The sequence below is a fragment of the Macrotis lagotis genome, chromosome 3, assembly GCF_037893015.1.
Source record: "Macrotis lagotis isolate mMagLag1 chromosome 3, bilby.v1.9.chrom.fasta, whole genome shotgun sequence".
NCBI lineage: Eukaryota > Metazoa > Chordata > Mammalia > Peramelemorphia > Peramelidae > Macrotis > Macrotis lagotis.
Window position 1 is genome coordinate 146326223 of NC_133660.1, and position 16414 is coordinate 146342636.

At 35.1% G+C, this 16414-nt stretch overlaps 1 protein-coding gene across 1 annotated transcript in view; it reads left to right on the top strand.

Annotated features, from left to right (window-relative positions):
* LOC141517884 (transmembrane protease serine 11G-like) overlaps nucleotides 1-16414 on the top strand; it is a 49128-nt gene that overhangs the window by 4732 nt on the left and 27982 nt on the right. The window contains exons 2-3 of the mRNA XM_074229327.1: nucleotides 11730-11851; nucleotides 15814-15920. Coding sequence (XP_074085428.1) covers nucleotides 11730-11851; nucleotides 15814-15920 — 229 coding nt within the window. The remainder of the gene's footprint in view (nucleotides 1-11729; nucleotides 11852-15813; nucleotides 15921-16414) is intronic.

Genomic DNA, 16414 nt, shown 5'->3' on the forward strand with positions numbered 1-16414 from the left:
CAAAGACTGGATAATGACTTCCAATATATGATGTAGAAGGAATTTTTTTGGGGGGGTATGGTTTGAAAAAGAGAGCCATTGAGATCCCTTCAATTCTGAAATTTGAGGGTCAGAAGAGGAAGAGAGAAAAAAAATTATTTAATCCCAGAGAACTGAAATGACTTTTCCAAGGTTTTACAATTAATTTGTGACATAACCTATATGAGAACTGAAGTCATACAATTCCAGAATAACAAAATCTGAAAGTTAGAAAGAATCAAAGGAAATCTTTCTATATGTGTTTACCCCCAAACACACATATAATACACACACACACACACACACACACACACACACACACACACATATATATATATATATATATATACACACACATATGGAAAAATATGTTTGCTTATTCCAGCAAGTATTATTAATGTGGACTAGTTATAATGCTCATTTTAGAACTAATAAAATAAGCCTTGAGAGTCAGAAACCACATATCAAAGACTTTCCATAATCAAGTTTTTGTACATATATTTTAAAATCATAGTTTCATGGTTTACTATACTCCATTGGTATCCATTCAGTGTTAAAGAACTGCAGACCAGGGCAGCCGGGCAGGCACAGTGGATAAAACACTGGCCCTGGAATCAGGAGGACCTGAGTTCAAATCTGACATCAGACATTCAAGTCAATCAAACCTTAGTGCTTTAAAATAAATAAAATTTTAAAAAAAGGATTATAGAACCCCAAGAACATTGAATAGCTTCACATAAGTATATGAACAATAGTTACAAAAATTATGCAGGCACAGATGGAGATGATCTACACAACTAGATGATATAGTACATGAATGAGATCACAAATCCAAGTTCATACCTCTAGCTATTCTTCTTCATGTTAGGAGAAAGTAAAAGTTTTCTGACCCTGAAGGTGTCAAGAAAGTAGGTTTTCATTGAGATAACACAGGATAAGAAACCAGATAAGAAAATTCAATATTCCTAAATAAGCAAATTAAAATATGTTCTCTTGTTTGAATTTAGGCTGACCTTTAGATAATTGCATTCAAACCACTACCAAAATGATTCTTGAAAACTTTTTAAGCTTTCTAGGATCTGCTACAGCCTATGTTGTATGGTATAGAGTCTTCAAAATCACTTTGTGATCTCCATACTAGTTTGAATTATTAAAAGTCTTTAGAGGAAAATTCACAGTTAATCAATGATGTATGAGTTAGACCAGATTGTCTCTGAAATTTCTATTCTAAGATTCTGATACCTGCCACAATTAGACCATGAAATTCATTTAAAAAATCTATATTTATAAACATGATTTCTGTCCCTGTTTATTATATATTTTACCAATGAATCACTTGATTGGTGAAGAGAATGATAAAGAAATAGTTTTCCTTCTAGGTGTCTCACACTGACTACTTTCTTAGTAGCCTCTAAAATTATATTAGAGTGATTGAACATTACCTTCTTTGGTAGGTTTGTGACCATATCAATCTCAATGCTCCCTGTATCAGAGCAACCCATTCATGCTTTACTGTCCCAAATATAATGAATTAAACAACAACAAAAAAGAATCAACACGATAGAAGTCTTCTTCTGGTTATTTTATTATTTTTGTTAATATATGTGCTACTTGGGTTATTTATTAACATTGTTCTCAATACAATAATGATCTGTCTCCATTGCCAGGCCTGTATCTCATAGATATTTTTTTCATATCACTTCTTATGATTAAGTAACCATTGACAATATTCTACATTTCACTTATAGTGACCAAGCATCTTTTCATTTATCTGATTCATTTTTATTCTTTTGAGACCATGATGCTTCATAATTCGAAGTTAAATGTAAGAGAATATTGTTGTAAAAAGAAAAGATGTTTTTACTTCAAGTAGTACTTTAGAGTCATGGAAAGAGTCATGAAGATCTTCAAATTGACTGTAGCTGTCTTATAACTAACCAATTCTGGAACCAGGTCCTTGTCCATCTACAGGGGGCAAGGATACTAGATAAATCTTGCAAACACACAAACATTCCAGACACATTTACATATATACACACATACTGATGTGCATACATATTTGCACATAGACATATATTTAGATATACACACCCACACATTTGTAAATGCATACCCAATGGTATGCCACTCATTAAGTATGTGATTTAAAAAAGTAATTTAATCACTTTGGATTTCCTTTTTTTTTTTACTAAAAGAAGAAGGGTTAGACTATAGAACTCTAAGTTACCTTCCAATGATAAAATTCTATGATTCTAAATAGGATTTCAAATATTTAGCTAGTTGTATTGGTTGTAATTCTCAAATCTTTTCAGTAATATTGGTTTAAATTGGATAGCATCACTGCCTGTGTTGATGAAATTTGGAAGTGGATTCATGAAACATTCTCTTTATTGGTTTTCTATTAAACAAAAAAGTTAAGTTCCCTAGCAGAAGTCTGAGAAGGTAAAGGTTTGACTCTTACACTATAAATTCATCTTACCTGAAACTTGACTCTTTTACTCAAGTTCTCTTGTTTGTAGAAGTTGAGAAATTGGAGTTGATAGAGAGTGGAAGGATAGTGGAGTGATGTCAGCATTATCCTTCATCATGAAATGACTGTATTTAACAAAATTTTGTTGATGTTGATGTTCAGTTCTGTCCATTTGATGTCTTATTGACAAAAATATTGAGCTTGTTTACCTTTTCCTTCTCCAGTCCATTTTCAAGGTGGGGAAACTGAGGCAAATAATTAAGTGACTTGCTCAGGGATATAAAGTTTGAACTCAGATCTTCCTGACTTCAATCCACTTAGAGATTTATAACCACTATGCCTCCTAGTTGTCCATAACAGAATTGTTGGTGTCAGTGTTACAAATCTAATAGTATTGCTGGATCAAAGGATATGCACAGCATTATAACCTTTGGATAAAGTTCCAAATTCTTCTTTTTTAAAAAAAATTTGTTTATTTATTTTTCCAACCATATGCAAGATTGGCTTTGGTGGGGTGGGGGGTTTGGCAAGGTTTTGAGTTTTACATTTTTCTCCCTCCCTCCCTTCCCCCTTCCCTCCCCTTCACAGAAAGTAATATGATATAGGATCCATATTTGTAACCATGATAAACTTAGATCCATATTGATCATGCTGTGAAAGGAATCAGATCCAGACAGAGAAAAAAAATTAGAGAGAAAAAATGACAATGTATAAGATAATTTTCAATAACTGAAGATAATAAGCTTTGGTCTTCATTTATACTCCACATTTAAACAACCACCTCTCTGGATATGGATGGTATTTTCCAATATAAGTCTTTTAAAATAGTCTTTGATTATTAAAACTGCGGAAATGAACAAATCCATCATGGATGACCATCACCCCATGTTGTTGTGAGTGTGCATAATGTTCAACTGGTTCTCTCATGTCACTCAACATCAATTCATGTAAGTCTTTCCAGGCTTTTCTGACATCTACTCCCTCATGATTTTTTATAGAACAATAGTATTCTATCACATACATATGCCACAATTTGTTCAACCATTCCCCAATTGATGGGTATCCTCTCAATTTCTAATTTTTTGCCACTACAAAAAGTTGCTATGAATATTTTTGTACATGTAGGATTTTTGCCCTTATTCATGATTTCTTCTGGATACATTCCTAGTAGTAGCACTGCTGAATCAAAGGGTTTGCCCATTTTATTGCCCTTTGGACATAATTCAAATTACTCTTCAGAAAGGCTGGATCAGTTCACAGTGTTCCATATTTTTATTCAGAGCTATTGGTTCAGTTTACTACTCTACCAATAGTTCATTAATGTATCTGTTTTTCCTCATCCTCTCCATCATTTAGCATTCCTGATATGTGTGACGTGATGTTTTGGGTTCTTGGTTTTGGTTTATATTTCTCTAATCAGTTATGATTTAGAGCATTTTTATATGACTATAGTTAAGTACAATTTACAGAGCAAGTTCTGGGGGTCTGGAAGTTTTCAGCACTGCCAAGGGGGTGTGATCCAGGGAAAGGTATGGTCCCTGTTCTCCTGCAACCACATGCACAGTATTCTTTTTAGATGTGGAACTGTGACCGGTCCCTTGCTCTATTGTGAGCAAATATAAGCATTCCTCTCTGCCCTGGAACTGCAACTTCATACTGAGTATAGGCAATAGAACTGCCAAACAGTACCAAAAGCACACTGTACCTACAAATGGGCCCCTGAAATCCCTTTGTGACCAATTGTATGATTTATTTACCATCTCTGTGCTGGGAGTTCCTGCTAGCCCCTTCTAATGCTGTGGCTGTTCTGCCACAAGAGCATACTCCTGAAAGGTTTCCACTCCAGTGTCATAGACCTCTCCTGTTGGCTTCCTAAGTAATGTCTCCCTTGACCTTTAGTTGGCTCTGCCAACTCCAAAATTTGATTTAGGTGCTATTTTTAAAATTGTTAAGAGGGGAATTTTGAAAGAGTTAAGTTGGGTTGCTACCATTAATCTACCATTTTGATTTATCAAAGTTTTAAGCAATATATAATGAAGGGGGCTTCAACAAGAAACCAGGAGAGATGTTGAAGAATTATTGATAGTTCCCAGTGAGATAAAATAATTTTGACTGTGTGTCTTTACTTGATTTTCTTTTTCTTAATATTTTATTTGTTTTCTAATTATATACAATAGTAATATGTACCCATCATTTTTTGCAAGACTCTGAATTCCACAATTATTCCCCCTCCCCTTCTCCCCCCCACAGAAGGCTGTCTGACAGTCTCTAAATTGTTTCCATGCCATACATTGATATAAATTGAATGTTATAAGAGTAAACATAAGAATAAACATAACCCCCCCCCCAAGAAGATGAGAAACCACAAGAATAGAGAGAAAAAAAATTGTACTTCAGTCTGTGTTCAGATTTCAATGGCTCTGTCTCTGGAGTGAGTTGCTTTCTTTATCATAAGTCCACCAGAGAAGTTGATTCAATATTTGTCCCTCAGTTGCTTTTATTGGCTGTACCTCCACTCTATTTCTCCCCACTTTCATTTATTCTATTCTCTCTCTCTCTCTCTCTCTCTCTCTCTCTCTCTCTCTCTCTCTCTCTCTCTCTCCTTTCATCCTGGCCCTGTCCAAAAGTTTGATGAATCTGAGTACCCTCTCCCTCGATCTTCCCTCTCTTCTATCATCTATTCTCCCCTCCCCCTCATTCTGCCTCATCCCATCCCTTTCCTCCCATCCTTCTCCAGGGCAAGATAGATTTCCTCACCCTATTAAGTGTGTATGTCATTTCCTCCCTGAGCCATTTCCAATGATACTGAAGGCTCATTCATTCCCCCTTGCCTTCCCCCCCCGACTCCATTGAAAAAGCTTTTTTCTTGACTCTTATGTGAAATCTCTCAGCTTCTTCTTCATCCCCTTTTCCTTCCTCCCAGTACTTTTCCCCATTGTCCATTGACTCCAACCCTTTACCACATCATACCATTATATTTTGCTCCTTCCTATGTCCTGTCTATATATGCTCCTTCTAAAAGGTCTTATAAATGAGAAAGTTTATATGAGTTATCAATATCTTCTTCCTGTGCAGGAATACAAATAGTTCAGCATCATCGAGTTCCTTATAGTTAGTCCCTCTCTTCCACTCCCTCTATGGTTCACCACAGTCCTGTACTTGGAGATCAAACTTTCTGTTCAGCTCTGATCATCTCAATAGGAAAGTTTGAAAGTGCCCTGTTTCATTGAAAGTCTATCTTTTCCCCTGAAAGAGGATGTTCAGTTTTGCTGGGTAGTTGATTCTTGGTTGTACACCAAGATCTTTTGCCTTCTGGAATATCATATTCCAATCCCTACCATCCCTTAATGTAGATGCTGCTAGATCCTGTGTATCCTGACTATAGAGCCTCGGTAACTGAATTGTTAGTTTCTGACAGCTCTTAGAATTTTCTCTTTGATTTGGGAGCTTGGGAATTTGGCTATAATATTCCTGGAAGTTTTTCTTTTGGGACCTCTTTCAGGGGTGACTGGTGAATTCTCTCGATTTCTATTTTACCCTCAGCTTCTAAGATCTCAGGGCAATTTTGCTGTATTATTTCTTGAAAAATGAATTCTAGGCTCTTCTCCTGGTCGTAGCTTTCAGATAGCCCAAAAATTTTTAAATTATTTCTTCTGGATCTGTTTTCAAGGTTGGTTGTTTTTCCAATGAGATATTTCACATTTTCTTCTAATTTTTGGCTTTTTTGATAGAGTTTTATTTCTTCCTGCTTTCTTGCAAAGTCATCAGCTTCCTTTAGCTCCATTTTGCATTTGAAGGAGTTATTTCCTTCAGAGAGCTTTTTTATCTCCTTTTCCAGCTGGCCAGTTCTGCTTTTTAAGGCATTCTTCTCCTCATTTGCCTTTTGTTTTGCTTTTTCCATTAGGCCTAAACTGGTTTTTAACATGTTTTCTTCATAGTTTTCGTATTTCTTTCACCAAGCTTTTGATTTGGTTTTCATGATTTTTTCTACATCGCTCTCATTTCTCCTCCCAATTTTTCCTCCACCTCCTTTAATTGCTTTTCAAAGTCTTTTTTGAGCTTATTCATAGTCTGAGCCCATTTTCTATTTCTCTTGGAGGTTTTGGATATGGAAGCTTCGATTTTGTCATCATCTGAGTATGTGTTTTGATCTTCCATGGGACTAAAGTAATTCTCTATTATTAGATTCTTCTTTTTCTGTTGTTTACTCATTTCCTCAGCCCAAGACTAATTTATTTCCAAGGCTTTGGGGTTTTTTTTGGGGGGGGGCATCCCACTGAGACCTTTATTCCTCCAAGGTCTTATGCTCTCTAGTCTGTGCTTTGATATGTAGATGGACCAGTACTTCCCTCTGCCTTGGGGCTATAAGGAGAGATCCAGCTTAGTTATTTAGTATGGAAACCCAAACTGCAATGTGAGTGTAGGCAAACAGCAGAATCCTACCACAGGGAATGCAGAGAAATCTGCAGATTTCCCTTACCATCTCTGGGGGGGGGGGGGGGCGTAGCAGGCTGCTTTCTCACAATTCTCGCTGCAGATTCTGTGGCTGTGCTCCTCACTCCACATTCATTCAGGTGCAGCAAAGTTTTCTCACTGTTCCTTCAAGCTGTTGCCAGTGATCTCTGGGCTGGGCTTGACTGGGCTGGGCTGAGCTGCTTGGCTGGGCTCAGTAGTGGCTTTTTTTCCAACCTCTGGTCCTGGCAAAACACACATTTCCCAAGGAACTTCTAAGTTATCTTGGACTGGGAAAATATATCACTCAGTCTTTCTGTGGGTTCTGCTCCTCTAAATTTTGGCTAGAGCCATCCTTTGTTTTGGGGGGGTTTGGGCGATTGGAGTTCTTGGGAAATACTGCCTTGGTGCTGCCATCTTGGCTCTGCCCCCCCCTTTTTACTTGGTTTTCAAACAGTTTATCTGGCTGCAGACATTAACTTTTAGCTCCACAAAGGTTTGAATGTTAAATGTTAAGTTCTCTCCCTTTTCTCTAAAGAACGAACTATCCCAGAAAAAATGAAAATAAAACAATGTACACAACACTAAGGAAAAGTGTATATTATTATCACTACCATTATTATAGTAACTTTATAAATATGACAATTTTTTCAGAACTCTTAGTGCCACAAGAAGAGACCTGTTTGAATTGCATTTCATCACTGAATTCTCCAATTCATGATTATCATAATGTATGACTGTACCAAAAAAAAAACCACATAGCTTATCAAAATCTGAAATTGAAGATTAAGGAAATCTATCATTCCATTTTGTTCTTAAATAATAGTTTTATTTTAAATCATTCTTTCAACAGAATAGACATCATGATTTCTAGTGATGCATTTAGTTCAAGTATCTTTATAATTATCAGTCAATCAATACTAAAGGGCTTGGCATTATGGTAGAAACCAAGAGTAAAAGAAAAAAATCAAATATCCTCTGTCCTCAAGATGCTTCCATTCTATCGGAGAAGAAAATGTGTGTGTGTGTGTGTGTGTGTGTGTGTGTGTGTGTGTGCATACATGTATATATGAATCTGAGAAGCATCAACAACTAAGGACATCAGGAGTCCCATGTAGATGACATTTGATCTTGGAAGGAAATTAAGGATACTAAGAGGACAAAGTAGGGATTCCTTATCTAGAGCTGGAGAAGGAATTAACAAACCATTCCAATGGTTTTTTTCAAGAAAACCCAAATGGGATCATGATGAGTTAGACATAACTGGAAAAAAAAAATGACTAAACAACAACTGATACAGGATTGGCATATAGGAAGAAAGCTATAACTAGATATAGAAACTAGGATTCATTTGTCTAAGATGATAACTGAATATTTGGGATATGATTAATACATAGGGGAGATGGAAGAAATAGAGAAGAGTGGAGGTCCAACGATAGAATTCAGAGTCTTTACCTACAGTTTAGGACTAATAAGGCAATGATAATACCACAAAGGAGAAAGAGAAGTCATAGCCTGAAAGATAAAAGAATGGAAAGAATAGAGAAAGTCTAGGAAAGGTTTTCCAATAATGTTGAATGCTGAAAAGAAATTGGGTATTTTGTATTTGGCAAATGTATTCAGATTTGGAAATTAAGAGATGATTAATAACTTTGGCAAGTGAACATTTTCAGTTGAGTAAAACATTTTTAGTTAAATAATAAGTTTTTCAAGACAATTCTCAAGTACTTAAGAAGCAAGTGAAAAGAGAAGCCATAGAGACAGTGATTGTAGACAGATTTATAATTATCATGGAATAACATAATAATGTTTGTCCTTCATTCTCAAACAAGACCATGACATCAGGGAGGTGATGCCAGGACAAACACCTGAATTAGGTTTGAGTGAGGGGATATTGTGCTAAGTCACCAACTTCACTTTCTCCTCCATCTGGGTCCAGTGGTCAGATATCAATCAGGATGACTGGAGAAGGCCCTGGATGCAGGGTCACACAACTACTAAGGGGCAAGTGTGTGAGGCTGGATTTGAACTCCCATTCCCCTGATTCCAAGGCCAATGCTCTATCCACTGCCCCCACCCAGCTCTATAGAACTCTAGGGAGTTGAAATGGACCTCAATCCTTTTCACCCAGTCCAATCTTCTCATTTTTGAGTGACCAAAAGGTCCAAAAAGATGAAATGAATACCCAAAAGTCAATTGGATATTATGGCAAGAATACTAATAATAATGAATTACATTTTTATACTTCATGAATTGGTATGGCTAAAGAATTCATCATCAATTAAACTGGAATTTTTCAGATCATCCATTTCCAAATATATTGTTTTCCAGTAGATAATGCTGCCTCTTTTAATTTTATATAAGACTGGCATCAAAAAGACTGAGAAATGGCTTTAATTAAACAAGGAAAAATGTGGGAAGGGGAGGAATATTAAAAGAAGAGAGGATAGAAAATAGAGTTGAAGAAGTTGAAAGAGGACATAGGAAGGCAAGAAAAGGAAGGAGTCAAAAATGACCAATTCTCAATGGAGTAGAAGGGAACAGAGGGGAGAAAGAAGAGAAAGGGAAGAAAGCATAAATAAGAGAAGGGAAGGGAATGAAGAAAAATAAAAGTGAGAAATTAAAAGGAAAATATCTGATGACCTAAGATACAGAGAGAGCAGTTCAGTTTTCATTCCTTTAAGCAATGTGACAGGGAATACTTGAGACATTCTAGGAAAATCCATCTCGATTTAAAGTGAGAGTAGAGAAGGAAGAGAGTTTTCAAAAATGTGTTGACTGCTTGGAAGGATTTTCCAGATCAACCTGCTTAAAGAGCAACTTTTTGTACCATGTTTCTTCACTTTGGCATGAACACATCAAGGGTGAGGTCACTGATTGGTTTACATTGTTTGCATGTCAGTAGGTTTCTGTGAGATTGGGTTCCCCTTAGCGTCATGACACTTTAGTTTTTCCTAAGGACAGAATCAGACTAAATCATTTTTTAAAATAAAAAGTGGTGAGACCTGGGGAGAAAGATAATAAGCTGTTCAGATATTTTCAGTTCAAGATTCGAAGATGCATTTTTTTTCACTTGAATAGTTTGTTTAGTTCTCTCCCTGGTATTGGTCAAACATATCTCTTGTAGCAAAAGCCAATGTCAAAAGAAGTCTTCAGATTGTTAACCCTTCTTGGTTCATGATCTATTCATTTATTTAATATTCAAATGAAGACTGAATATCTTTGGAGGTCATGAAGCAGTTAGAAATGCCATGAAAAATAGCACATAAGATTGAGTCAGAAATAAAGTAGTTATTTTTTCTTTAAAAAAAAAATCTGGGGGGTGGGGTGGTTAGGTGGCACAGTTGATAGAGTACCGGCCCTGGAGTCAGTTCAAATCTGGACTCATACACTTAATAATTACCTAGCTGTGTGGCCTTGGCAAGCCACTTAACTCCATTGCTTTGCCAAAAAAAAAAAGTAAAAAAATAATCTGTAAATGTCTCAGGATTTGTTAATGTGGTTAAAGAAGCAAGCTATAATCCAGAAGCCTAAATAACCAATTCTCAGAAGTATATATATATATGTAAACTTTTCCTAATGTCATTTCAATATACAATTGATGACAGAGATGTCTATGCCAAATAGGCTACCTCATTCAAAAGTATTTCCTGTTTCCTGACTCAATAGGAAAGGCACTGAGACTGGCATTACCCTTTCAGCTTCAGGAAACAATGATTTCTCCATATTTTTCTTAATGAATCTTTTGCTCCCTACAGAAGCTTGACAATCATCTTTTTAGATTTTCCTAATTTCCTAATTTTGATCATTCCTATTTCTCTAAATTTTATTTCCTCTTATTTCCAATGGTAATCTAGTCATAAACTAATATACATTAGCCAATACTGGAAATCAGTTGTCTTGAATTCTAGTCCTAGCTCAGTTATTATCTATATTTGTAGCCTTGGACATGGCCTCTGGATCTTGGTTGGATTAGATAATGTAACCTCTCCCCACCCCACCCCTTTGTATAAAACCCTACGGTTTCATAACTCTTTTCTCTTTTGCTAAGAACCAAATAAATGAAATTAGTTAAACTAAAAAACCAAAAAAGTCCAGAGCTTCTATGGGGAAATTACTCCTTTAAGTAGGATGTGAAATAATGGTAAGAATGAAGATAGATAACAGTTATTAGTGTTTTATTAGTGTTTTATTTTTATAGTCAGTTTATAAACCATTTTTCCAATGACAATTTGGCAAACTAGATAGCTACACTTTGTAACCAATAATATGGTGATCAGTGTCTTCATGAAATGGAGGATAACTGGTGAATTATATACTTACTTTAAAAAAAACCTATGATTTCAGGGATAAAGTAAATTTTGGCAGAAAAATCAAATGTCTTAAAATGAAAATTGCTGTAGCATGAAAATATCTTAAAAGCAAATTGTTAACTCCCCCCACCAATTAAAAAATTAGAAAGGTCCTGAGTTTAAGGTGACAGAATTAAAATAATAGTTTTTATTGCTATTATACAAAACAGTTCCTATTAGTATAGTAATTTATGGTTTACAAAGGATTCTCTTCACCATTTCACAAGGTAAAAACTATAACTACTATATACTTGTTCTATAGATAAGGAAACTGTGTTTCAAATTGTTTACATTACTTACTCAAGATTACAGAACTGTTGGGGATCAAGACCAAGGTTCCCACCTGGATTTTCTAATTTCTTGAGCAGGCTGTACTTCTTCCTATACTCCAAGTGCCTTTCTATCTCATTTGTGATTCCTGTGTTTTCTTTTCTAAGGCCACCAAGACTGGGCTTCAGAAAACAGCCTATGAATCCCTGGATAATCGGCCTTATTGCTTTGGCTATAGTTTTGGTTCTGGCACTTGTCATTGGTCTACCTGTTCATTTTTTAGTATTCAGTAAGTATTAATGTATGCTTATTTTGTCAATCTTTTATATATTTCCCTTCCATTTGAATACTATAGCATTTTCTATGATTTCAACACTTAATTATAATCCAAATTATAATCCAAATTAATAATTATATACATAAAAGTGAAAAGTATAAATAACTTCCTTTTGATTTAAACACTATGACTTATTTCATATGAAATCTTCATCCATTCTCATATATTGATATTGCTATACTATGATATTTCATATAATAATATTGCTATATAATGATATCTCCTGCCAAATAGGACATTATGTATTTATTAATGTTCTCATCTCCTACATTTCTTACAGTAGTGTGATCATTCAACTGCATAATTTAATAATTCTGATAGTTAGCATAGCATAGTCATTACCAAATACCTTCAAAGACAAGAAGACCTTTATTCTAATCCTGCATCTTATAAATGTTGGCTATATGATCCTTGGCAAATCATATAAACTTTCAATACTTCTGGCAATTTGCTAAGATCACTGCTAACCTTATTGACAAAGGGAGTTTTGTCATCTAAAAGTTACTAATAACAATAAAATCACATGTTTAGTACCTTTCCTGAATTTTACAATTCAATCTAGTACAAATCCTAATCTTTAGAGATAGCTATTAGACTCTCCTGCTATCTATCATATTCAATGAGGCTGTTCAAACTTTCAATATTCTCCTATTGTAACCTTATTCTAGGTACCAGGGACCATCTATACAAACTAGGTATTTCCCTGCAAGTGTATTTTTCACATTGTTACACATCAAAGATTTTTTGGGGAAAATTCAGATTTGATTGACTCCTATTATCTTTACACCAGTTTGAAAACTACTAATTTTAAAGCTGAAATGTGTACATTCAAAAAAATAGTCCACTAGCTTACTTAGGATAACATGAATATGCTGGGGTAGGGATGGTGTTTTTAATCACTGCTCTTCAGGAGACTGAATCTGTGGATTTCTTGAGCTTAGAAGTTCTGATCTGCCATTGCTCAAGTCTATCAAGTATCCATAATAAACCTGTGAGAAATATGCCAACCCCATAGAATGAAGGGACAGACACCAGTGTGCCTAAAGATGGGAAAACCAACTTTGTAAAAACAGAATAGATTAAAGTTCAAGAGCTAATTAGAATGGAACTGATTCCATAAATAGTCCATATACTTCTAGACTGAATGAGATAAGGAGGTCTACTCTTAAAGAAAAATATAGAGGGTGGCTAGGTGGCATAGTGGATAAAGCACGGGCCTTGGAGTCAGGAGTACCTGGGTTCAAATCCGGTCTCAGACACTTAATAATTACCTAGCTGTGTGGCCTTGGGCAAGCCACTTAACCCCATTGCCTTGCAAAAACCTAAAAAAAAAAAAACCAATATAGAATGAGAGGAATGCATGTATGCCTCTCTTACATACATTCTCATTTGTGAGTGCTCAAAATAGCTCTAATATTATCTTTATTAAAGGAATATTTACCAAATTATTTTAGTTTTTCCAATAATAATTTTCCTCAAAATCAATAATAATATAAAATTATTCAGTAATTAATGCAGAAATAATATTTTTAAACTTTTATGGATTAGAATTCATAGGTCATTCATTATCATTCATAATGATAAAACATTTACTAAATACATGCCATCTTTAAAGAGCAAGAGCATTTCATATTGTCCAATATAATTTTCTAGTTTTCATCATCTACCAGCATTATCTTCAATCACTATCCATTTATAGAGTCATGATTATGAACATAGATTTGATTTACTCCATCTAACATTCTCCTGACTCCATTTGTATACTTCCCATGTCAATTATCTTCTCATATGTTAAAAGTTCCAAGTTACTAGGGACCACACTTCTCTGTTTTACTTCAAGCCCTACCAAAATTCACTTTCTAAAATGTCTTTCCTGCCTGCACTCTAAGATAATTAAAATTGTATGTGTCTTATTTATACTAATTATTTACATGTTTTCTTCTTCCTCAGTCTGGAAACTCCTTGAGAAAACTCATCTTGTTTTGTTTTCTTTATTCCCAATGCTTAGCATAGTGATTGGCTTATAGTAGGTAATTTATTTATGATTGTTGGCTTGACATAGAAAATCATATGCTGCAATATTAATGGCAATACACTTTGAAAGTCTAGAAGAAGAAGAGAAAAGGGCCCAGGAGACAGCAACGTGGGAGACACTCACTATTAGGGGTGAGATAGGAATAAAGATATAGCAAATGAGAGATAGGAGAGATTAGACAGGTACAATGAAAACCAAGAGGGGTCAGTTCACAAAAATGTAGAAATAAATGAGTGTCAAAAAGAGGGTGACCGTTAGTATCAAAAGCTATGATAGGCTAAGAAAGATGACAATTGAGAAAAAGTCAAGAGATGTGGCCATTAAGAGATCATAACTAACTTTGGAGACATTCATTAATCATCCACTATGTATTTGACATTGGAGATACAGAGGTCCTGTACATATATTTACATATATGTGTACATTTGCATACCTATATACATATATATTTATATGTATGTATATATAGACACACATATACATACATGGAAATGTAGATAGATGTGGATATAGATATAGAACAGACTCTGCTCATAAGTTCGCAACCTTATATGTAAGAAAAGACATAGATATGGTTGAATTCAATTCAATAAAAAGGTATTAAATATTTATTAAATACAAGACCTTGTCCTAGTTCTTAGGCATACAAGGACAATTCCTTGCCTAGGAGCTAAAGTGATGAAGATGATAATAATAACTATCATCATCATCATCATCATCATCATTAGTATAACTAGCACTTACTCACATGACACTTTAAGGTTTACAGAATTATACACACATATTTACTCATGTGATCCTCATAAAAACTCTATGGGATTGGTGCTGTTATTATTTCCATTTGATATATGAGGAAACTGAGGCCCAGAGAGATTAAAGTTTGTGGTATATTGGATTTCAGGTATTTAGAGAATTCATATAATTCCATATTTGGGCAGTTCAGTAGATAATGGATTATAGGCTGGGCTGGAGTCAGGAAGACCTGAGTTCAAATCTAGCCTTAGACATTTACCAGCTCTTTACAAGTCACTTAAATGTTGATGCCTCAGTTGCCTCATCTGTAAAATGTTTATAAATAATAACATCTATCAGGGTTGTTGTGAAGATCAAAATAACATGATTAGAAAATGCTTAGTACAGTGCTTGGCAGAAAGTATGTGTTATATAAATATTAGTTTGTAGTAGTATAAGTAGGGGAAAGAGGAGGAGGACTAGGAGGAGTAGAACTAGGAGGAGGAAGATGAGTAAAAGAGTTGGAAGAGTAGGATTAGGAGGAGGAGGAAGAGTAGGAGGAGGAGGAAGAATAAGACTAGGAGGTAGAGGAGGAGGAGGAAGACTAAAAGGAGGAGGAGGAGTGGGACTAGGAGAAGGAGGACTAGAAGGAATAAGAGCAGGAGGACTAGGAGGAGTAGAACTAAGAGAAGTAGGAGCACTAGGAGAAGGAGGAGAAGGAGGAGGACGAGGAGGAGTAAAAGAATTAGAAGAAAGATTAGGAAGAGTAGGACTAGGAGGCATAGGAGAAGGAGTAACAGGAGTGTAGGAGGTGTCGGAGGAGTAGGAATAGGAGGAATAAGAGGAATAAGAGGAGTAGGACTGGGAGGAGTAAAACTTGGAGGAGTAGGAGCACTAGCAGGTAAGAGGAGTAGAACTAGGAAACAGTAGGAGGAATAGGACTAGGAGTAAAAGTAAGAGTAATAGGACTAGTAGGAGAAGGAGTAGCAGGAGCAAGAGCAGGAGTACGAGTAGAAGTAGTTGTAGTAGTAAAAAGGAACTTAATTCTATGAGTTTTCTCATTTACTTTTCCACTTGACATATTTCTTTTTATTCTCAAAATCCAACTAAAGACTATTATCCCTTTTTGTCTTGCTTTCCATTTCAGATAGGAAGCCACATTACTACCAAACCTCCTTCAGGATACCTGGGGTTGAATATAGCAATGAATTGGAAGCAGCCAATTCTGAAGTTAAAACAAGGATCACCAATCAGGTAAGTTTGAGTGACCTTCTGTTGTATCTAAAAATGTTCTTGGTAAAAATTCTACTGGAGAGAAAGGTTAAATTGTGATTAAATGTGCCTGAGATAATTACAAAAAACAACCAAACAGGGAAATTATACTAGTCTTAGAAAATTCAGTGACTAGCAGGAAAATAATAAATGTATGTACATAATAATAATAATAATAATAATAATAATAAAAGACTAGAAACATCTAAAATGGTTACATTAAACCTTTAACAAGCTTCATCATCAACTACAGTTTATTAAAAATGAATTATAGTTTTAGACCATTATCTTACAGTACATACCACAATAACTAAAAATTTACATATGACAAATACTAAAAATTTTTCTAGAAATTACTGGAAACAGATCTTTTCACAGATATGACTGGATGAGGGGAATGAATTTTTGAACAAAATACGGATATAAACAACCACAAAAGTTATAATTTCAATCAATGTTCAGTTATTTCAGTCATG